The sequence below is a fragment of the Cherax quadricarinatus genome, chromosome 66 (assembly GCF_038502225.1).
Source record: "Cherax quadricarinatus isolate ZL_2023a chromosome 66, ASM3850222v1, whole genome shotgun sequence".
Taxonomy (NCBI): domain Eukaryota; kingdom Metazoa; phylum Arthropoda; class Malacostraca; order Decapoda; family Parastacidae; genus Cherax; species Cherax quadricarinatus.
In genome coordinates this window covers 9,879,744-9,904,138 of record NC_091357.1, presented here as the reverse complement: position 1 = coordinate 9,904,138, position 24,395 = coordinate 9,879,744, and the positions used below count along the sequence as shown (strand labels likewise).

Below are 24,395 nucleotides of genomic sequence, written 5' to 3'. Positions count from 1 at the left end.
TCGTTGACGCTGGTGAGGGGTTCTTGATCTAGGGAATTGGATCTGTGCTCCAGTTCCTTGAATTGAGCCTGAATTTCAACCTTACAACCCCCCTCCCCCACATGCGCTGTATAATCCTACGGGTTTAGCGCTCCCCATGATTATAATAATATTAATTAAAATATGAATGAAGGATTCAGACATGTATAACGCAATTAGGACTGAGATGACAATTTTACCAACACTTACAGCATCCAGACTTAATTGCGTTCCTTTACTACATCACAGTTTTCAGTTAATTTACAAAGGTATCATAGATTCACGGGGAAGCTCTAAACCTGCTGGGGTCATGCAGCGCTTGGGAAAATGGGAGGCACTGAAGTTCGATCCAAGGAATGGGAGCACAGGTCCAATTCCTCAGATCAAGCCCCTCACCGGCATCAAGGAACCTTCCTTGTGGGAATACACATCAAAGAACCTCCCTAGAGGGACAGGCATCAAGGAGCCTCCCTGGAGGGACAGGCATCAAGGAACCTCCCTTTAGGGGACAAGCATCAAAGAACGTCCCTAGATGGGATAGGCATCAAGGAACCTCCCTAAAGGAGATAGGCATCAAGGAACCTCCTTAGAGGATAGGCATCAAGGAACCTCCTTAGAGGATAGGCATCAAGGAACCTCCTTAGAGGGGGTAGGCATCAAGGAGCCTCCTTAGAGGGGGTAGGCATCAAGGAGCCTCCTTAGAGGGGGTAGGCATCAAGGAACCTCCTAGAGGGGGTAGGCATCAAGGAACCTCCCTGATGGAACAAGCATCATGGAACCTCTCTTGAGGGGACAAGCATCAAGGAACCTCCCTAGAGGGGATAGGCATCGAGGAACCTCCCTGATGTAACAAGCATCAAGGAACCTCCCTTGATGGGACATGCATCAAGGAACCTCTCTAGAAGGATATATAACAACAGAATCAATCTGCTACTCCAGTCATTTTTTTAAAGACGTGATTCAACGCAAATACAGAATAACGACAAGGCTTCCGTTAATAAACAACTTACCTTCACCACAAAGATCATCATAAACACGCTCTGTAACATCTAACTTCGGTTTCTAGCACAAAAATCAACAAAAACCGTTAGTTTCAGCCTAGTGTGGTGTCGGCCGAGGCTGAGGTGGACTCTGCTAGGAATTCTCCCGCCTTCAACCTGCCGTGTCCCGATGCTCTCCTGTGACTTTATTAATTCCTTCTGCTGCTTTTAGTTTCTATTTATAAAATTCAGTGCTGTGCATGATTTACGTGTTCAATGTTCTATATTTTTAGTAATGGCATTAAATATTATGACAGTCCTGTGGGGCAGAAATCCAAAGTCTTCTAAATCGCCTACAGGTATTGCGATTATTTAAAAATGTGATTTAAAAAATGCATCTGAAATTGAATTATAAATACTATCAAGGCCTTTTCACGTGCAATTCTAGATGCACTTTTTAGTTGTATTTACAAAGAAATCATATTAGAAGAGCTGTTAATTTTCGTGATAAAATTACGGTATATTATTACCGAGGGTTATATAAAATATTTAGTTATTGTAACCAAGTGTACACTTTCGAACACATTGTATACAACGTCTAGTAATTAACGCTTTCATAGTTTATATTACGTTTTCCAAGTTGTAATGTCTGTATTTAACATATGGTAATACGTATTTTGCTAGGAAAACTGAATTGTGAGGCGAACTGGAGCAAGCAACTATATAACAGCTTTCTGTGTTTTTTGTCGCTTGCGCGTTAGGTAATGAGAGCTTTTAATTATTATAAAATAGATAAAAATAATAATAATAATAATAATAATAATAATAATAATAATAATAATAATAATAATAATAATAATAATAATAATAATAATAATAACAATAATAATAATAATAATAATAATAATAATAATAATAATAATAATAATAATAATAATAATAAAATAGTAACAATAATAATACTAGAATTTCACAGAATCTTTTTGTTAGGAAATGCTTGTGTTGTTCAGTGTTGCCCTATGTTGTCTTGTGTTGTCCTGTGTTACCCTGTGTTACCCTGTGTTATCATGTGTTGCCCTGTGTTACCATGTGTTGTCTTGTGTTGCCCTGTGTTACCATGTGTTGTCATGTTTCCCTGTATTGTCCTGTGTTACCCTGTATTGTCATGTGTTGTCCTTTGTTACCATGTGTTGTCCTGTGTTTCCCTGTGTTGTCCTGTGTTGTTCTGTGTTACCCTGTGTTGTCATGTGTTGTGCTGTGTTACCATGTGTCCTGTGTTACTCTGTGTTGTCATGTATTGCCCTGTGTTACCCTATGTTGTCATGTATTGCCCTGTGTTACCCTGTGTTGTCATGTGTTGCCCTGTTGTGTCGTCGTGTTGCCCTGTGTTGTCCTGTGTCGTCCAGTGTTGCCCTATGTTGTCCTGTGTTGTCCTGTGTTACCATGTGTTGTCCTGTGTTACCCTGTGTTGTCATGGGTTGCCCTGTTACCTTGTGTCGCCGTGTTGTCCTGTGTTGTCCTGTGTCGTCCAGTGTTGCCCTATGTTGTACTGTGTTACCATGTGTTGTCCTGTGTTACCCTGTGTTGTCATGTGTTGCCCTGTTACCATGTGTCCTCGTGTTGCCCTGTTTTGTCCTGTGTCGTCCAGTGTTGCCTTGTGTTACTTTGTGTCACCGTGTTGGTCTCTGTATTCCTGTGTCGTCCAGTGTTGCTCTGTTTCTAGGGTTGCCCTGTGTTGTTCTGTGTCGTCCAGTGTTGCCCTATGTTGTCCTGTGTTGCCCTGTGTCGTCCAATATTGCCGTGTGTTGTTTAGTGTTGTCTTGTGTCATGCAGTATTGCCCTGTGCTGTCCAGTGTTGCCCTTTGTTGTCTAGTGTTACCTGTGTTGTCTTGTGTTGCCCTGTGTTGTCCTGTATCGTCCAATGTTGCCCTATGTTTTCTTGTATCGTCCAGTGTTGCCCTCTGTTTGGCTACACAAATGAGTTACTTTGGTGGCAAAATTCAACTCAGTTATGAAATCCGACATGATAAATTCTTGGCAAGCTGAGTGGATGTAGCAATTGATTAGAGAGTAAACTGAATATAAAACATTCTACAGCAGCTCAGAAAACATACTTTGGTGGTGGTTTATGTATCCGTAAACAACACTGTCTCCTGAAATGAGTCTTAATCCAGTGATGACTAGTCACGGGTTAAAACATCCGTTGCCATACCGGAGCATTTTTTATACACCATTTAAAAACAAAACGAAGGAAAACTACTGTTGGAGAATTTCACCCCCTTGGCCCACACCTGAACTGCCAATGTGGGAACGTGGAGAGAGGGGGCTTAGCTCCCTTGTTGGATAAATTTTTCCACAGCTACACTGTAACTTGAGACGGTACTGTACCTCCTACAGGAGCTCCAGTAAGCCAGCGGTTGTTTTAATCTGTGATTAGTCATCACCTGGTCAAGGCCCGTGTCAGGAGACAGTGTTGTTTACTGATGCATAAACCACCACCAGAGTATGTTTTCTGAGCTGCTGTAGAATGTTTCACATTCAGTTTACTATTATAAATTGCTACATCCACTCAGCTTGCCAAGAATTTATATGTCGGATTTTATAATTCAGATTGAGTTTTGTCGCCAAAGCAACTCATTTGTGTAGCCTAACACTGGACGACACAGGACAATACAGGGCAACATTAGACAACATAGGGCAATACTAGACAACACAAGCAACACTAGACAACACAAATAACGGAAGGCAATACTGGGGCAACGTTTGAAACACTGGACAACGTAGGGCAACAAGAGACAGTGAAAGGCCGTACAGAACAAAACCTGACAAGATAACTCCAAGGCATAAAATCCCAGCCGGAGAAGAAAGAAGGATGGAGCAGTAAATCATGAGTTGCAGCATCATCATCAGTGAGCCAGAGATGAACCACTGATGCTGTTCGGCCAAGGCTGAAGAAACATCGCCAGAGAGGCGAGCAGCAGGAAGGAACTGGAAATAGATGTTGAGGGGTGCGAGAAGATGATGAGGATAGGGACATTAAGGTGTGATGGATAGAGGAAGCGGCCCCTGACTGCTCTGGGATCGCATCCCATCGTCAGGTAATCATACACCATAGCATAAATATTTTGCGAAGATAAATAATCTGTTTTTTTGCGAGATCTGCTTGAGAAACTGCTTGCATCTTTCCGTTTTCTATGAGGCAGAGGCGGGTAATGAACCCCGGAAGACCATAAATACTCCTGTCTGGATTTTCAGATGTGTTTGTTATTTCTTAGAATACAGGAAGGTGTACAGAGATAAAATACTATAAGCTTTATTCGGGAAATCTACAAATTATTTTACAGACAGTAGTAAAAATTTATACACTAGACCAGATGCCCGAATCCTCCAAGCTAAGTATGAATTTTAGTTAAAATTGATAAAGCTGCATCAAGCCTAAACAGCTGGAAAGAGTGAAAAATAATTTAAACATATAAGAGGTATACAATAACATAGAAGTGTCATGTATCTTTTACTGGAATGAACGTTACATGGTATTGAGATTGAGGAAGATAAATGCTACTAGGCTTATATGAGAGATAAGGAACTATGGGTAAACAAGACACATGTATTGCATAAAAACGATGACTGCAAAGAAGTTTCTCAGGAGGAGGTGGAAGCAGTGGAAATTCGTGTTTGAAGGCGATGTGTGAGGTGAATGTTATGCAGAGAATTTGGAGTGCAGATATTACTGTAGGTGTGGGGGTTACCAAAAGCATGATTCAGAGGGCTGAAGAGGCAGTTAGAAAGGGAGCACAATAAGACGACTAGGAAGGTATATAAATTCGGAGTCGTTCCAGGAGTGGTTGGAGAGGGAGAATAAAAGTTTTGATTGCTAGGGGCTTGAACATCTAACAGGATTGCGTGAGCAAATTATACTGGAGTGAATCTAGGCAAGTGATTTTTCACTTGCCTAGATTCGTATAAAAATTACCTCAATAAGGTACAAATAACTGCAGCCTAATATCAATTAAGTTTTCCGATGGTAGAATGAAAATAACATGATGTTCAATGGTGATAAATCTTAATTGCTTAAATATAGGAAGAATAAAGAATTCAAAACAAGTACAGTATGTAGAACGTAGGCAAACATTCTCATAAAACGCTGGGAATAATTATGTCAGATGATTTGTTATTTAGACAGCACAATATGTCAAACGTATCAAAAGGCCAGGAAAAAATGACGGTGAATTATGAGAACATTCCAAAACAAGAGAAGCCTGTAAACCAGTGCAGGATTTAGATGGAGAGGCCCTAAGTTATTCACTTGTGAAGCCCCTCACAATCCCTCACCCTCACTACTAGAGGAAGATGGAAGTGTCTTAAACAAAATTCAGTGAGGCCGAGGACGATGACGGGTGTTTGAAATTCCGCAATTCACAAGTCCTCCTCTAAAGGACATAAGATGTTATTGTTGAATACCGTAGTGACTGAAAAAAAAAACATAAATGTTAAAATTAACACAGAAGAACTTTTGCAATAACCGAACTTTGTAAACATTTTATGGAATAAGCAGGAATTTTTAGGAAAATGAAATGATAAGTTTACTACACATGCTTTAAAATATATATATTCTTTTAAAATATATACATATTAAGAAATAAACTACAATCATCAGGTACAATACGACTCAAAAGTTTTTTTTTTAGCCTTCATAGCCTTCTCTTGTGACAATGTGAACCTTAATTCATTTTTAATTATTTTGAGGCTTGAAAAAGACCTCTCTCCCAAGCAGTTAGTGACCATTAAGCTAAGAAATAACCGCAATATTGCGGCTATTTCTTAACTTAATATTTTTTTTTCATAAAGAATTGTTTCTTATTGACAGTTATATTGCAAAACCTGAATCAAATCTGCTTCCAAAAATCGCTTACAAAATGAGTATGCTTTTTTCCTATCGTTAACAAAGATGCTACAAATCAGCGAAGATTTATTGTTAACCTGACTGATGAAAACGGCAACGTCCTCTGCAGCTCTGCAGATACTTGCACAGCTGTATTTTCAACATATCTATCTCACTACTTTCCTGGAAGGATGAAATCAATACAGAAATCAATGCTAGTGTCGAGCTATTTGCTTAAGACGGTATTATTCTGAAATGTAGTGCAAGGAACATTACTGAAGGATTGTTTAGAGAGTACAATGCGTTATGACAGCATGTGTAAGAAAGGCCTATGACAGTGTCAAAAATATTATACACTTTGACCGGAAGCCCCCTAAATTCTGAGGCCCTAGGCTTCAGCCTACCAAGCCTATAAGTAAATCCGGCACTGTTGTCAGCACTTAGATTGTTCTCTTTGGAATGGAAAAGAGGGATCTGATAACATATATATGGAGATACCTGAGGGTCTGGTCCCCAAATTGCATGCTATCATAATTTACTGGAGCGAGAGATATGTGAGAAAGGGTAGAATATACCCAGTGAAAAGCAGGGATGCCAAGTGTTCGATTAGAGAACATTGTGTTAACATCCTTGACCAAAGCAGAAATCAGAAATATTACCAGAATGAAGGTATAAGTCTTGAATTAGAAACCTGCATTATTACTACGTAAATTCCTCATCAGCCGGGCTGTAATGACTGCATAAGCCTGCGGGCCACAAGCACGAATAGCCTGCCTGAACAGGCAGTTAACAAAGTTTGGCCTGAGGCCGGGCTGCGAGGGTTAAACCCTCGAAACCGGTCACAGAAATGTCACAGGCATACATCAATAAAGCAGGAGCGGACCAGCTGGCCCCTGGCAACGTGCGGTAAGGTATTCCAGGCATTCAGCGTCGTCTGTAATATTGATCACAAGCATCTAATGTCTGATCACTGGCATAGGTCACCCCGGGTGCCCATTATCTCCGCTCCTCCGCCAATTGTGAGATATATGCAATAATATTGCGAGATGCTGGACTTAACAATACGCCATGCGTAATTCTTCTGATTCTATTTCTGATTCTTTGCTTGTTCTGCACGAGTAGTTACGAAAGAGACAGTATTAATTAAATGGAGACATTTATAGCTCATGATTTCCAACCGCCTCTATAAATGCCTTAAACGTTGTTTAGAAATGGCATGGTACATTTTTTGGCCCGTTTTCCTGCCTACAGTGGCTGGAAGATGAGGAGAGAGTTTTCTGAGTCACATTCCTCAGTCTAGTTAAGAAGATAGTTCTTCTCAGCAAATAGATTCAGTGTGGACTTCCAAGTCTTCTCCTTTCTGTGATTCCCATGCACTTCAACGTGTTATTATTATTATTATTATTATTATTATTATTATTATTATTATTATTATTATTATTATTATTTTTATTATTATTATTATTATTATTATTATTATTATTATTATTATTATTATTATTATTATTATTATTATTATTATTATCATTATCATTAGGACTGCTCCAAGGAAGATGAGAATAGCTCTAATTCCTTTCATCAAGAATTTTACACGAGTCACCGTTGGTAATAAGGCGGTATGCACTTGGGTACATGTACTCGACTTCTGGCCGTAGGATAATAGATTGGTGTCAGGTTCTTACAGCACGTGAAACACCGAACATTATGCTTCTACGATGCTTAGGGGAATGGTAGATAATCATATGTAATCTAAAGAAAGCAAGGGGTAGCTCCAGTTCCATGGATATAGAGCCTTTCACCAGCATCAAGGCACCTCTCTGGTTTGCGTAGGGTGGAAAACTTTGACACACAGCTAATTCTAATCCGTTTTTCACATCTGTCTACCATAAGGTCCAGTAGTTTGATTGCTAGCGCACTCAGCTCATACAGTGAGGTCAATGGTTCGATCTCCGGTACAGGTGAAAACATTGGGACGTGTTTCCTTATGACATCTGCTGTACCTGTTCACCTATCAGCAAAATAGGTACCTGGCTGTTAGTCAACTGGTGTGGGTCGCATCCTGTGGACAAGAGTAACCTAATTTGCCCGAAATGCTCTGCATAACAAGGGGCTTTCTATATAGTAGTATGTCATTGATATCAGATAGGCCTGTATACGTTGTACATATACTTGTAGAAATAAAGATTATTATTATTATTATTATTATTATTATTATTATGTTCAACCAAACTGGTGATTAGGGCAAAAATATAATCGTGTATATAGGCATTTAAAGCTAAGCAAGCATTTACTTTCGACATTTTGTTCAGAAATGAGTTAAATCAAGCCAACAGAAATACCTAAAACTACTGAGCTGAAGATGGGAGGAGAGGTCATGTCATATTAAGTAAGAAGAGGAAGGTGAGGTCACAAGTGGCATTGTGTAGGAAGGTGAGGTCACAAGTGGTATTGTGTAGGAAGGTGAGGTCACAAGTGGTATTGTGTAGGAAGGTGAGGTCACAAGTGGTATTGTGTAGGAAGGTGAGGTCACAAGTGGTATTGTGAAGGAAGGTGAGGTCACAAGTGGTATTGTGTAGGAAGGTGAGGTCACAAGTGGCATTGCGTAGAAAGATTACGTACCTTACAGTGGCGGACTTAACGATAAGCGGTGGCCGCTCAGGACCCCGATTTCTAAGATAGGAATTCTCAAATCGTAAACTATTCGTTTTTTTTTTATTCCTTCCGGAGTCGCTCCCTTATCTTTAACGTTTGATAATTTGCGGTCGGGCAGGACCACAAATATTTATTTGCATTTTATACAAACTATTTCGACTCTGAAATCAAAATTAATTTTTTTAAGTTCTCATATTTTTCTTTATATTTTAATAATCAATTTATGCGACAACATGCTCGCAGCGGGCCAATAGCAAACACGAGGCTCCCTTGGACCTCTCAATCCACTACTGGTAACCTAGCAGGACATGTAAGCGGCTTTTGTTAAGAAATTACCTTAATATTACTGGATACTATAATGTACCGTGATGAAAGCAGCTTCCAGACACTTCTCCCTTACCCCATTATCCTCTGCTAATATGAGTTTGGCTCTATCACACATCATAAGATTTGTGGATAGACTGTAAGGTGCAGGCAATGTTTATGTTATAGATCATATATGTATGTGTTCCTAAGTCTGTCATCAAGACTACGTGAGCGAGTATTAAATATACAAACTAGTTTAAGAAATTGTTTAATGTAATAAATTGACTGAATCTGAAAGATGGCAACCATCTCGCCTTAGTTCCAGGTTAGTCGTGTTAGATATATATGTGACGGCTCAGTAGGCTATGTAGCCTGGCCTCGGGGCGAGCTGCCAGAGTAGAACCCAAGAAAGCGGTTACAGGTACATCACAGGAAAGATTCATCCACAACAGTTTAAATAATTATCGTCTAATTAATCAGCACACTATGATGCTCCATGTTTCAGAAATCTATATCAAGGGTGTCGTAAGAGGCGACCAAAATGCCGGGATCAAGGGGCTAGTAATCTCTTCTGTATAAACTTTTAAATTTAAAAAGAGAAACTTTCGTTTTTCTTTTTAGATCACCCTACCTCGGTGGGATACGGCCGGTTTGTTGAAAAAAAATTGTGATAACGAATTTATCTCCCTATAACTATTCGGCTAATTACGGAGTTTGGTTTGTATAATAAACTTAAGCATTGTAAAATAATCCAGTTAAGGTTATTAATGCCTTTTAAACAACCGGTTAAGAAACTATCAATAATTATATAATCCGTCCGAATAAACCACATGTACACAGTAACCGGTAGAGTATAACGATGCTGGTACAATTTAACTCATGGCGGTGTAATATAACGTAAGGCAATAAACCGCTTGAAGAAGACACGGCCGGATAATAAAGTTACAGAATACAGCATAAGCTGGTTAAGAGAGTCGTAGCGGAAGCCTTGCTGCCTACTTCCACCGCTTCCTGGTTTTATCTGTCAAAGCGACTCAGCTCATCACTAGTTTATTATAGTTTATCTTTCAGGTTTATCTCCCGTGTAATTAATGATTTTATAATGCTTACCTCTCGCCTGCTGTTTTATATAGGGAATTTCTGGTAAATTGGTAGTGAAAAATGGTGTGGGTAAAAAGGGTATAATAGTGAATAAGGTGGGTAGTAAATATGGTGGGAAGGGTAGTAAATATGGTGGGAAGGGTAGTAAATATGGTGGGAAGGGTAGTAAATATGGTGGGAAGGGTAGTAAATATGGTGGGAAGGGTAGTAAATATGGTGGGAAGGGTAGTAAATATGGTGGGAAGGGTAGTAAATATGGTGGGAAGGGTAGTGAATATGGTGGGAAGGGTAGTGAATATGGTTTAGTTAAAGTCTTATGGTAGTGAATATGGAGGGACAAGGAAGGGTATAGTAATTAGACTAGATTGGATTTTGCCGCCGAAGTGGCTACTTTATTTTACACCCATATCCATCGGGAGGCCTGGGCATGGACCGGGCCGCGGGGGCGTTGATCCCAGGAATAACCTCCAGGTAACCTCCAGGTAACCCTATAGACGGTAGCGCAAGACCATATGGGTACATAAAAGGCCTAGGAACACTAAGCCCCAAGAGGATTGACAGGAGTACATCTGGATATATATATAATCACAATTTTTGTTGGAAGCAAATTTAAGATATCTACTCAACATGTTTGGGAATGTTTTCATTAATAAGATACATTGACGGAGACAGTATGATAATCGAGGTGATATCTCTAATAATGCTTTGGTAGGCTATATGTTGCAATTTTTGGGTAAATATCAAAGCTTTTTAAATATTTGCATGCAACTTAATAAAAAATGCTGGAAAACGCTCCCTCTTCTCTCTCTCTCTCTCTCTCTCTCTCTCTCTCTCTCTCTCTCTCTCTCTCTCTCTCTCTCTCCCCTTCTGCCCTATTCCTGCCCTTCATCATTAATCATCATCAAGCCAGGTTTGAGGACAGCGTGTGTGTCTTGGCATGGTTATACAGCGCTGTTATTAATGATCCCCATTCACCACCCAGTCACCCAGCCTTTCCTTGTGTCTTAATCACTCACTACCCAGTGTCTCACTGTACCCAGTTACTCAGTTACTCACCATCCATCCTCGCCAGGTGTCTTATTCACTAACCACTCAGCTAACCTGTCCCCTCCTTGGGTCCAAATTACTCATCACCCAGCAAAAGAAGTCAACAAAGTTAAATCAAAGGCTGCCACAATGGAAGGCTTTGTTTCTCCAGTGTGCCACAGAAAACAGTGATGTTCAATGCGAGATCTTACGTTCAAGGAGCACAACAGTATTGCTATCATAGGTACATGGCAATTTATAAGTTGGACAAACTTGAACTTTTCTGTATACTAAGGCAACCCGCAAAAAAATTAATCGTCCTCTAGGTAAGAAGACACATTAACGTTGAAGGCTTTAAGCCAATCTGAAGAGATATTCCCCAATTCCAACATATTAACTTTGTTAGTAAGTGTAACGTGACCACCTCGCTGTCTAGGTCTGTATAATATAAATTAGTCACTACCTCTCCACCCTTTACCCTTCATCACCCCTTCCGTCTCCTACCCCTTCCGTCTCCCACCCCTCACAACACATACCTGCCCTGGCAACAGAGGGACATCAGAGTTGATTAATTCACAGGTGAACCTGAATGCCCTGGCCTCCCATTATGCTAAATTCTTCCTCTACTGCTCTCTCTCTCTCTCTCTCTCTCTCTCTCTCTCTCTTTCTCTCTATCCAGAGTTGTTGCTTGTTCTACAGGTTTTCCATTTCACGGTGTGAACATTGTTTTGATGGGCTGTTTCTGTGCCTCTGTGCTTCTCTACTTTCCATATTGAACCACTGTTTCTCACTCTTTTTCTTATTTTTTCTCCTAGTGTTCCTACACCCATGCACACACACACACGCATATGCACACACACACACACACACACACACACACACACACACACACACACACACACACACACACACACACACACACACACACACACACACACACACAAACACACACACATACACACACACATACACACACATACAGACACACACACACACACACACACACACACACACACACACACACACACACACACACACATACACACACACATACATATACATACATATACACACACACACACACACACACCTACACACACACACACACACACACACACACACACACACATACACACACACACATACACACACATACACACACACACACATACACACACATACACACACACACACACACACACACACACACACACACACACACACACACATGGCTAAGGAAGGAAGGAGGAGAGACAACAGGAAATGACCGGGAAGTATGTGAAGAACTCAACAAGAGATTCAAAGAAGTGTTCACAGAGGAGACAGAAGGGACTCCAGAAAGACGGAGAGGTGGGGCACACCACCAAGTGCTGGACACAGTGCACACAACCGAGGAAGAAGTGAAGAGGCTTCTGAGTGAGCTAGATACCTCAAAGGCAATGGGGCCAGATAACATCTCCCCATGGGTATTGAGAGAGGGAGCAGAGGCGCTATGTGTACCCCTAACAACAATATTCAATACATCTATCGAAACAGGGAGATTGCCTGAGGCATGGAAGACAGCAAATGTAGTCCCAATCTTTAAAAAAGGAGACAGACATGAAGCATTAAACTACAGACCAGTGTCACTGACATGTATAGTATGCAAAATCATGGAGAAGATTATCAGGAGAAGAGTGGTGGAACACCTAGAAAGGAATGATCTCATCAACAGCAGCCAGCATGGTTTCAGGGACGGGAAATCCTGTGTCACAAACCTACTGGAGTTCTATGACATGGTGACAGCAGTAAGACAAGAGAGAGAGGGGTGGGTGGATTGCATTTTCTTGGACTGCAAGAAGGCGTTTGACACAGTTCCACACAAGAGATTGGTGCAAAAACTGGAGGACCAAGCAGGGATAACAGGGAAGGCACTACAATGGATCAGGGAATACTTGTCAGGAAGACAGCAGCGAGTCATGGTACGTGGCGAGGTGTCAGAGTGGGCACCTGTGACCAGCGGGGTCCCGCAGGGGTCAGTCCTAGGACCAGTGCTGTTTCTGGTATTTGTGAACGACATGACGGAAGGAATAGACTCTGAGGTGTCCCTGTTTGCAGATGACGTGAAGTTGATGAGAAGAATACACTCGATCGAAGACCAGGCAGAACTACAAAGGGATCTGGACAGGCTGCAGAACTGGTCCAGCAATTGGCTCCTGGAGTTCAATCCCACCAAGTGCAAAGTCATGAAGATTGGGGAAGGGCAAAGAAGGCCGCAGACGGAGTACAGTCTAGGGGGTCAGAGACTACAAACCTCACTCAAGGAAAAAGATCTTGGGGTGAGTATAACACCAGGCACATCTCCTGAAGCGCACATCAACCAAATAACTGCTGCAGCATATGGGCGCCTAGCAAACCTCAGAACAGCATTCCGACATCTTAATAAGGAATCGTTCAGGACCCTGTACACCGTATACGTTAGGCCCATATTGGAGTATGCGGCACCAGTTTGGAACCCACACCTAGCCAAGCACGTAAAGAAACTAGAGAAAGTGCAAAGGTTTGCAACAAGACTAGTCCCAGAGCTAAGAGGTATGTCCTACGAGGAGAGGTTAAGGGAAATCAACCTGACGACACTGGAGGACAGGAGAGATAGGGGGGACATGATAACGACATACAAAATACTGAGAGGAATTGACAAGGTGGACAAAAACAGGATGTTCCAGAGATTGGACACAGTAACAAGGGGACACAGTTGGAAGCTAAAGACACAGATGAATCACAGGGATGTTAGGAAGTATTTCTTCAGCCACAGAGTAGTCAGTAAGTGGAATAGTTTGGGAAGCGATGTAGTGGAGGCAGGATCCATACATAGCTTTAAGCAGAGGTACGACAAAGCTCACGGCTCAGGGAGAGTGACCTAGTAGCGATCAGTGAAGAGGCGGGGCCAGGAGCTCGGACTCGACCCCCGCAACCTCAACTAGGTGAGTACAACTAGGTGAGTACACACACACACACACACACACACATACACACACACATACATATACACACACACACACACACACACACCTACACACACACACACACACACACACACACATACACACACACACATACACACACATACACACACACACACACATACACACACATACACACCCTGTCTTAATAAAAAAAAGACTCAGGACTTAAAAAAATAAAATAACGCAGGCTTCAAGAGTTTTCTTGAAGCAGTTTTATTATTTTAGTGACAATCTCAAAATAAAATTCACATCCCTTGAATATGCTTTAAAAAGAACTCGTAAAATAAGAGAAGTGGATTTAAATATTTCAGTTATAAAGTACAATAACAGTGATCATTGTGACTAAGAGTAATGGTTATCCTGCGCCGCCACAACACAACGTTATCTGCAATTGTGGGAAATCAATTGATTATTGTATATTATAATCTGTTGGGTTGAAAATTGCTTTCCTTCACACAAAGAAGATAAACATCTTAAAGAATTATGCTTGACAATGTCTGCAATGAAATTATGTCACAGTAACAAATAAAACTTAATTCTTTTACGAAGACAATTTTTAAAGTAACGGGAAGGAACTCGAGAAAAAAGTAAATTTTGGTCCCCCTGAAGCTCTTTCATGGGCTTTCCCTCCCGGGCCCATGGACCACTGTGTGTGTGTGTGTGTGTGTGTGTGTGTGTGTGTGTGTGTGTGTGTGTGTGTGTGTGTGTACTCACCTATTTGTACTCACCTATTTGTGGTTGCAGGGGTCGATTCATAGCTCCTCGCCCCCGCCTCTTCACTGATTGATACTAGGTCCTCTCTCTCCCTGCTACATGAGCTTTATCATACCTCGCCTTAAAACTATGTATGGTTCCGCCTCCACTACTTCACTTTCTAGACTATTCCATGACTTGACTACTCTATGACTGAAGAAATACTTCTAACATCCCTTCGATTCATCTGAGTCTTCAACTTCCAATTGTGACCTCTTGTGTCTGTGTCCCATCTCTGGAACATCCTGTCTTTGTCCACCTTGTCTATTCCGCGCAGTATCAGGCCGATTTCCCTCAACCTGTGTGTGTGTGTGTGTGTGTGTGTGTGTGTGTGTGTGTGTGTGTGTGTGTGTGTGTGTGTGTGTGTGTGTGTGTGTGTGAGTGTGTGTGTGTGTCCTCGTATATGTGCACCTCCTTTGCTCCTGTGTTTTAGCGTGTTGTTTTTATATTTATGTGTAGCGTGTATGTGTTAGTGTTTATATATCAGTAGATCTGTGTTCAAGCGCATGACGCAGCGGTATCTTTGCGTCCGTCCTCCCTTTATGCATTTTACACCGAGTTTTTTTCATATGATTTATGAAAAACAAACACTCCAAATGAACAGAAAATATTACCTGCACACGAGGTCAGTTTCACCTCCTGAGGGAAAATTCATTATTTTATGTTTCTGTGATTATTTTCGTGCAATTATATGATAATTATGACTTTGAACTCTGGAAAATAGTCTGGAAAATATAACCCATGTGGACTGTTGGCTTTTACCTCTCTCTCTCTCTCTCTCTCTCTCTCTCTCTCTCTCTCTCTCTCTCTCTCTCTCTCTCTCTCTCTCTCTCTCTCTCTCTCTCTCTCTCTCTCTCTCTCTCTCTCTCTCTCTCTCTCTCTCTCTCTCTCTCTCTCTCTCTCTCTCTCTCTCCCTTTCTTCTATCTCGTTGTTTTCTGTCTACAAAGAGTGACAGAATAAATATACAGAAACAGAAAGTGAAATAAAAATGAAGAGAAACAGGAGTAAAAAATGGAGACATTGGGTAAGACAAAAATAGACAAAGTAAGAGAAAAAGGGTTAAAAAGGAGACAAGGAAAGAGACTATAGTAAACACAGACAAAGGGAGAAATGTAACAGAAAAAAAAGACGGAGTAGACAGGGAAATATGGACCTACCTCTATCTGTAGTCGATTCCGGAGTGAAGGCATCCCCCGCGGGGCGATGACCTCAATCATGCTGCTGGTTCTAACAGCGCAGTCCAACGTAGGCACTCCAGCCTAACTGTTCTTTAACACACATTGTATACGATGACCTAAAATGGTGTGAACTATTCTTTATATTTTCTTTTTTCGTTACAGGTCCGAGCGCCGTGTTGACCCTGCTTCACGGATCAGTTACCGCCCACGCCCATCTCTCCCTCACACCCGCAACCGCCCACAGTCTCTGCCCGAGGGGACACATATCATGGGCGTGGGACTTTGGAGAAGAGTTGGCGGAGAAGCAGCGTGAAGAGATGATGTTTGGAAAGACGGGAAGGAAGATGGGAGATGGAGAAATAACAGGAGAGATGACTGGCGATGATGAGAGAGTCGAAAATCTGAGAGATGAGGATGAACTGCTAAAGAAGGGAAGTGGAGAATATGAAGATTACGTTGTGCTGCTAGAGAAAGTAACAGAGGAAAATCGAAAGCAAGTTGAAAGGAGGAGAAGCAGAAGAGACGCGAGATTTATCCACCGGAGGGAGATGGCGAAGACAGTCAAAGGAAAGGGAAGTGATATTTTGGCTGAAGGTAAAGAGCAGCAGGTAGCTACCTCTGAGGCCTTAACCACCCCCAGCTATCTTGAAGATATAGTAACTGGTGGCAATGAAGCTTCTAGTGCTGGTGGTGACAACGAAAGTTCTAGAGCTGGTAGTGACGAAGAAGACTCTAGCGCTGGTGGTGACGATGAAGAGTCTAACGCTGTTGGTGACGATGAAGACTCTAGCTCTGGTGGTGAGGAAGAAGGCTCTAGCACTGATTTTCATTATGGTATCCCGAGTGCCACACTGCCCATCGTTATTACTACCTCCAACTCTGATACTGTCTCCTCCTCCAACCCTTCTCTCTCTCCCACCACCGCCCCCTCCATCAACTGCCATACCTCCACTACCACTACTACCAAACCTCCACTCTCTCACACTGCCACAACTACCCTCAGTACCTTTTATTCCACCATAACCTCAACCAGCTCATCCGCTTCTACCATCAGGGATATCAACACAAAGAGCAGCCCATCAACCACGGTCTACCACAACTACCACCAGCCTGGAACATATGACTTCAGCGCCCAAGTTAAATGCAATTCTCTTGGGCTCTTTAAGAAGAAAATCGACAATGCCTTCTTGGTCGTCTTGCCTATCGGTGACGTCGAGATAAGGTGAGGCAACGACTTTTTTTTTTTTTAAATTTTTGATTTTTCTTATTTGTGGTTACAGAGGTTGATCCTCAGCTCATGGCCCCGCCTCTTAAATAGTTGTGACAAGGTTTAATTTCTCCGTTCTTGCGATTCAATTTTACTCTTAAAGTTGCGCACACAACCCGCCTCCAGTTTTTCGCCAAGATAAAATAAATTTCTTGGCCACCTTGAGACTGAATAAATATTTCCTGACATCTCTGTGCCTCGTTTGTGTCTGTTAACTTCCAACTGTACCTTAGTGTACTCATTTGTAACAGGTTTTTTCCTGTGACGTTTGTGCTTTTCTTGGGTTTTTAGTTCAGAAATGGTCAGCAAACTCAGTGAGTTCATCCAAAAATGCGCAGGTAATTTATTAACAACTGGTTCTAATTTAGGTTGAAGTTCAGACTGCGACGTAAATCCGCGAGTAATAACAGCGAGAGCTATTAAGATAAAGTCTGAGGGAAGTAATTGCCTGTGTGTTACCTGTACGCGCTTCCTGGAGTCACCGGCCCCCGGGGCCCGGTCCAAGACCAGGACTCCCAGTTGCATTCCAAATTTGAAAGAATTTATTTCACATACCCTCTATACCAACAAATAATGAAGGTACCTGAGAATAAATTAATTTACAATTAGACTATAGTAACATTCTATATTTTATTCTATAATTTCCTGAAGTCTTTGGACAACTCCTACATTGTCTACACATTTCACTCTCCAGGATTTTCTTCATGCTCAGAATAACAATCAACTTAACCGAATATCAACATGACGGTCTTTACTAAATGGTTATAACTATAACCATAATTTTTAAAGGGGTGGACCGTTAAGCCAGTGGAAGGCCCCGATCATATGACCAAAAGCTCCAAGGGCGAGTCGTCGTCTGACTAAGACTCGCTTCAGGAAACTTGTCCTGTTTCCTGACAAACCTTACCTAACCTAACCTATGACGCTCCTTTATATATAGTGTGCAGTATATTCTTTTTCATAATTTCAGATACTTTATTCATTTCGTTCTTGTTCCTCGCGTTCCCTTCCTACCTACTGAATTCTTCACTCAGCAACTGTCTTGCTACAAGTCCACAAACAAAAATTTAGATAACCATCTGAACTACAATATCCTCACCCATCCTTCAAAAGTACAGGCACTTCTTTGAAAAATAGGTTAGATAAATACATGAGTGGGTGTGGGTGGGTGTGAGTTGGACCTGACTAGCTTGTGCTGCTGGGTCTGGTGCAGTGCTCCATCCTTGAGTGGAGATGATCAGACTGGGTGGGTCATTGGGCTAATCCCGGGGGGGGACATGAACCTGCTCCGCATGGATCAGTAGGCCTGTTGCAGTGTTCCTTCTTTCTTATGTTCTTATGTTAACTCAGACTTGGTCTATGGCAGTCTGCTTCATCAGTATAGGATCCTGGGTATCTTGTTTGTTGTGATAATATCTCCTTCACTTTAAGAAAGGAAAAAATACATTTTACAACGTTTCACCCGCAGTGATAAATCGACACTGTGGGTGATAAAATCCCACTGTGGATGAAACGTCATCATTAAAGTCTTTTTCCCTCAGCTTAGTGTCTTTCAGTTATGACTTGTTCGGCTTATGCCATTGTCTAACTATCAGCCTGCTGGGAAATTCTCTGAAAGTTTCTAAACCTTTTAAATGTGCTTGAATAGCTGTGGGCTTCAAGTTGGCATTCTGTCTTGTCGAACTTGTGAGGAATTACACACGTGCAACGCCCAAGTAACTCTAAAGACGTGAATGGTAACATCTTGACCAGCGCTCAGGAAGGTTATTTCCAGGTGGAACAGCAAATAATTATATCCTGTAGGATTAATGGACACAGTGTCTCAAGAAGCTGTTTCGAGTATACATTGACAAGTGGAAGTTGGTGTGGGAGGCTAGGTAGAAACAAGAGGAAGATGGTAAGGTTAGGTAAGTTGTGCAAGAAAGGTATAAAATACCGACAATATGAAAGTTAAGACACATGTGCAACATCTGGATATCTTTATTGTAGACGTTTCGCCATCCAGTGGCTTTATCAATACAGATTCTAGGACATAATAGGAAGACAGTAGAACTATATACAAAAGATGAGGTAATCAGTCCCTCGGCCTTGGAGTTAGTGTTCACAGCATCGTGGTGGAGGAGAATCTGGAGCAAAGGCAAGAAGACTGGCGTTTATATAGGCGTCAGTGGAAGGGACGGGCAGCAGACGAGGGCAGTCACTGGTAGGCGGGATTCCCCAGTGGAAGTAGGTCCTTCCCAAAGAGATGGGTTAGTTGCAGCAGCCGTGAAGAAGGTCTTGTAGATGTCCTCTGAACCAAGATTCCATGATGTTGCAGTGTCTGACAAGTTGTGCAAGAAAGATGCTGTGAACACTAACTCCAAGGCCGAGGGACTGATTACCTCATCTTTTGTATATAGTTCTACTGTCTTCCTATTATGTCCTAGAATCTGTATTGATAAAGCCACTGGATGGCGAAACGTCTACAATAAAGATATCCAGATGTTGCACATGTGTCTTAACTTTCATATTGTCGGTATTTTATACCTTTCTTGCACAACTTACCTAACCTTACCATCTTCCTCTTGTTTCTACCTAACCTCCCACACCAACTTCCACTTGTCAATGTATACTCACACAACAACTCATACAACAAGCTGACAAACAGCGTATTAAAAACAATAAAGCCTTCTGGAACTTTATCAAAAAAATAAGAGGCACTACTCCCACCAACAAATTCAAACACATCACCTACAACAACACACACATCTCAGACCCGCAGGCTGCTACCAACATCTTCAAACACATCTGGGAGAACATCTTCCACCCTCACCAACCTCACCCTAACGTTATTCAACACATTCAGAACATAGAACATTGGAACACTGCACACACAAAAGATACAACACCAGATAGCCACATTCATCTAGACTCTCTTACCTCCTCCCAAGAACTCGACACTCCTTTCACCAACACAGACATTAAAACTCTCCTCAGACACCTTCCTCCCAAGGCTCCTGGCGCCTCTGGCCTAAACCATATTATCCTAAAACATCTTCCTGACTCTATCATTGCTGCCTACACAAACCTCCTCAATGTCTCCCTTGCCTCTGGATACTTCCCTTCCCTCTTCAAAGCTGCTACTGCTATCCTCCTTCCTAAACCCAAAAAAGACCACTCTGATCCTAGAAATTATCGCCCTATCAGCCTCCTCGAAACTTTAGGTAAACTCTTTGAAAAACTCATCAACCATCGCCTTCGCAGATACCTGGAACACAACTCTCTACTTTCTGATGGTCAGTTTGGCTTCAGAACACACAGATCCACACAAGATGCCATTAACATCATTCTCAACTACATCCACATAAACACAGAACAAAGAAACAGGACAGCCCTGGTTGCAAAAGACGTTGAAAAAGCTTTTGACACTGTCTGGCACCAAGGGCTCAAGTACAAACTCTGCACTAACTTTAACCTGCCTCTCACTACTCGTAAACTCCTCTGCAACTTCCTAGACGGCCGTACCATGAGAATCAAATTCCAAGGCTGTTACTCTGACTACTTCACACTAAATGCTGGAGTACCCCAGGGATCTGTCCTCTCCCCTACCCTCTACATTTTATACACTAACGACATTCCAACACCTGTATACCAAAACTCCATCACACTAGCCTATGCAGACGACATTACACAACTTATCACTCATGCCAATATAGATACACTCACACACAAAACACAAAATGAGGTCGACAGGATAGCCATCTGGGAACAAAAATGGAGGATCAAAACCAATGCAGCTAAATCCAGCATTACATATTTTAACTACAGAAAACGTGATCCTCCATTACCTGTCGAGCTCAGAACAGCTGACACCCGCACTTACATCCCCATGACACAATCTGTCACTGTCCTTGGCGTTAATCTTGACTACCTTCTACGCTTACACGGACACATTCACTCAAGGCATGCAATAGCTAGTAAGGCCCTTGCGGGCCTCTACAAGCTGAAACATGCCTCTCAACGCACCAAACTACACCTCTACAAATCCCTTATACGTCCTCTGATAACTTACTCTCCTCTAGCCCTCTCTCTTGCAGCAAAAACAAACTTACTTAAACTGCAGCGTGTCCAGAACAAGGCGCTGCGCTGGGTGCTTGATGTCAGATGGGAGGACTTCGCCACATGCGAGTCTCTACATGCCCAGTTAGACATCCCTGCGCTGAATCTGTACTGGAAGACGCTCAGTGACAGACAGATTGACAAACTCGTGACACGACATGACTACTGGACCTCTCTCCTTGACGAAGACATTCGCAGACCCACAAACCAACACAACCTTTTCTATTCCTTGCATGATCCTGCTCCTAACCCTATTTACAAATAACCTTGGATTCTCCGAGAGGTACCTTCTATGACAGGTACCATTCTCTGATCCACGTTCGCCTTACCCTTTGGGTTAAGACATGGCTCAGTTCTACACTCCTCTCTAGCTCTAAACGTCGCATGTCCCTTCCTTCCCGCTCACCCCACCGGAGTCCCAACAGAAGAGCCTGAATTTCTCTTCTCAAATATCTGTCCCACGATCGCCTCGCTGCTGGGTTAAGCCCTGGCTCTATTTCTACGACAAAGAACACTCCTCTCCAGCACTGTTCTTCGTCTGTCCCGTCTTCCCCGCTCGTCCCAGTTGGGATCTTACCTGAACTTTCGTTCGTTCGTTCGCCTTTGCTCCAGATTCTCCTCCACCACGATGCTGTGAACACTAACTCCAAGGCCGAGGGACTGATTACCTCATCTTTTGTATATAGTTCTACTGTCTTCCTATTATGTCCTAGAATCTGTATTGATAAAGCCACTGGATGGCGAAACGTCTACAATAAAGATATCCAGATGTTGCACATGTGTCTTAACTTTCACAAGGTTAGGTAAGGTTCGTCAAGAAACAGGAGCTTTAGTCAACTGACCGAGCTTTTGGTCATCTGCCCGAGTCCTTCCGCTGGCTTACCGGTCCACCCCTTTAAAAATTATTGTCGTAGTTATAACCATTTTTTTATTATTACGGAGGAAGATGATGAGTAAAACATGTCTGCAAAATTTTGGTACCTTTATTGTTGAAACATTTCGCCAGCACTGAAGGCATCTTCAGTCGAATACAAAGGTAAATAAAGACGCAGAAGCAATGGCGAAGTGAAGATGACGCGATCGTTCCATCAACCTTGAAAAAGTAGTTTTTGAGATGGTCAGCCACTTATCTGTTACACAAGACTTACTCATCAAGGTCTCGGTATGGTATAACATTTTCGTAATTATACCTTAGGAAGATGGTCGTAAGGAAGTGTATGCTGCCTCCACCTCTCTCCACACTCCCACCTGACACCCATCAACTACTTAACCTTCATAAAAAAAGGTCTAAATAATGCATTTATAACGAAATTTACCATATTTCTATAATCCAAAAAATGCCTTAACTATTTATCGCTAATAGTAAAGGAATTAAATATGTGAATATATACATTAACAATGAATCGGCATACATACACCCTCTCTCTCTCTCTCTCTCTCTCTCTCTCTCTCTCTCTCTCTCTCTCTTGCTATATATGAAGGAGAGCACATGCAACCTATTTCTTGATTTACCAAGAATAGAATAACGAAACAGTGATAAGCATGTCAAGCAGCAACAGAGACAAAGAAAGCAGAAACTGGAACACCAATGGAAACAATAGGAATGGCAACAGAGGCAACATCAGAAATGACAGGCAACAGTATTTATAAGAAAGGCAGCATTAGCAGCTGTAAGAACAACTGGAACAGAAACAGAGAACATGAGCAGCAATTCAGACACCAGGAGGAACAAGAGAGACAACAGGAGTAGCCACAAACGCAACAGAAGCAGCAGCAGAGAGAATAGGAGCAACTACATAGATAGCAGCAGCGACTGAGACAACAGGAACAGTAACTGAGACAATAGGAGTGGAAATGAAGACAACAGGAGTAGCAACGGATACAACAGGAGTAGCAGAAGCTGTCATCCACCATTTCGTCTTCTCTAATTGGTCTTGTCCTATGTCCACTGTGCAGGGTGAGCGAGGGAGAATGAGAAAGAAGGAAGGAAGGAAGTGGGTAAAGAAGGAAGCAAGGAAAGTAAGATGGAAGTGAAGGGAAGAAAACTAGCAGAAAATAAAGGTAATAAGATGGGTAAATTGGAAAAAGAAGTAAAGAAAGGGGGTAGATAAGGAGGAGGAAATTGAGGAGGGAGGGACCGATATAGGAGAAAGAAGGAGGATGGGGAGGAGGGGATGGGTAGGAAAAGTGAAGTAATGAAAATATTGGTAAAGATAGGGAGTAGAAAGTAAAGATAAAGTGGGAAGTCATCAATGAAGCAAATCGAGATGATAGAACAGGTGATAAAGGAGAGATATGGCAATGGAGAGATGACGGCGAAGCAGGGCGCAGAGGAGAAGGGTTGGGGGAGGTTAAGGGGGTGCTGGCTGCCAAGGCTTGCTGTGCCAGTCTAATTGGCACTGCCTCTACCACCCAATGACTGTGCTAATTGGATGACATGGTGAGTAATGAAAAGAATTAGAATACAATGGGAGATAGAGGAAGGGTAAAAATCCGCGGCATATTGAAGGGAGGATGGGGTACGAGTGTCGTGTGTTGTTCGCTCGTTTGGGTCCCCCTAATTGGGTCCATAGGGAGGGCAAGCGAGATCTCAATGGTCTCTTTGGGACCCACTGGCCTCGTACCCCTATCCTGGCACCTGCCACTATTTGGTGTCTCCAGCGCCCTATACAACCCACAAGCCAATTTTACCTCTGCATCTCCGGTACCAAATGGCTACCTCTCTCTCTCCTAAGTCACTATTGGCACCCATAACCCACAATACCTTCTGGCACTCTTCTGGTACACATGGTAATGCTGGTACCATGATTTTCGCTCCTACACAAAAAATACTGAGTCTTTTTTTTCTGCTACACCGAGCACACGATTTGCATCCCCATTGCTCTGTGCTCACAGCCTCGTTCAGGCAGGAGAGATATCAGAGCTGGAAAATGTAGAGATCATTTATTGCCCGCATATTCAGTAAAGAATTTAAACTGCGGGAAATGCCTCAGATTACTTGGAAAGTTCTCTCTGGAGCGAAGAAGGGACAGCTATCTGATAATATACACCTGAAAGTTATTGGAGAGCCATGTTCCAGATCTACACACTCCGTGTTTAGTTGGAGAATGGAGTCTCACCTTTTGGCT

At 42.2% G+C, this 24,395-nt stretch overlaps 1 protein-coding gene across 1 annotated transcript in view; it reads left to right on the top strand.

Annotated features, from left to right (window-relative positions):
• Positions 1 to 24,395, top strand: part of LOC128704200 (uncharacterized) — a 308,440-nt gene that overhangs the window by 187,216 nt on the left and 96,829 nt on the right. Inside the window, exon 5 of the mRNA XM_053799257.2 lies at positions 16,065 to 17,124. Within this exon, the coding sequence (XP_053655232.2) occupies positions 16,065 to 17,124 (1,060 nt within the window). The remainder of the gene's footprint in view (positions 1 to 16,064; positions 17,125 to 24,395) is intronic.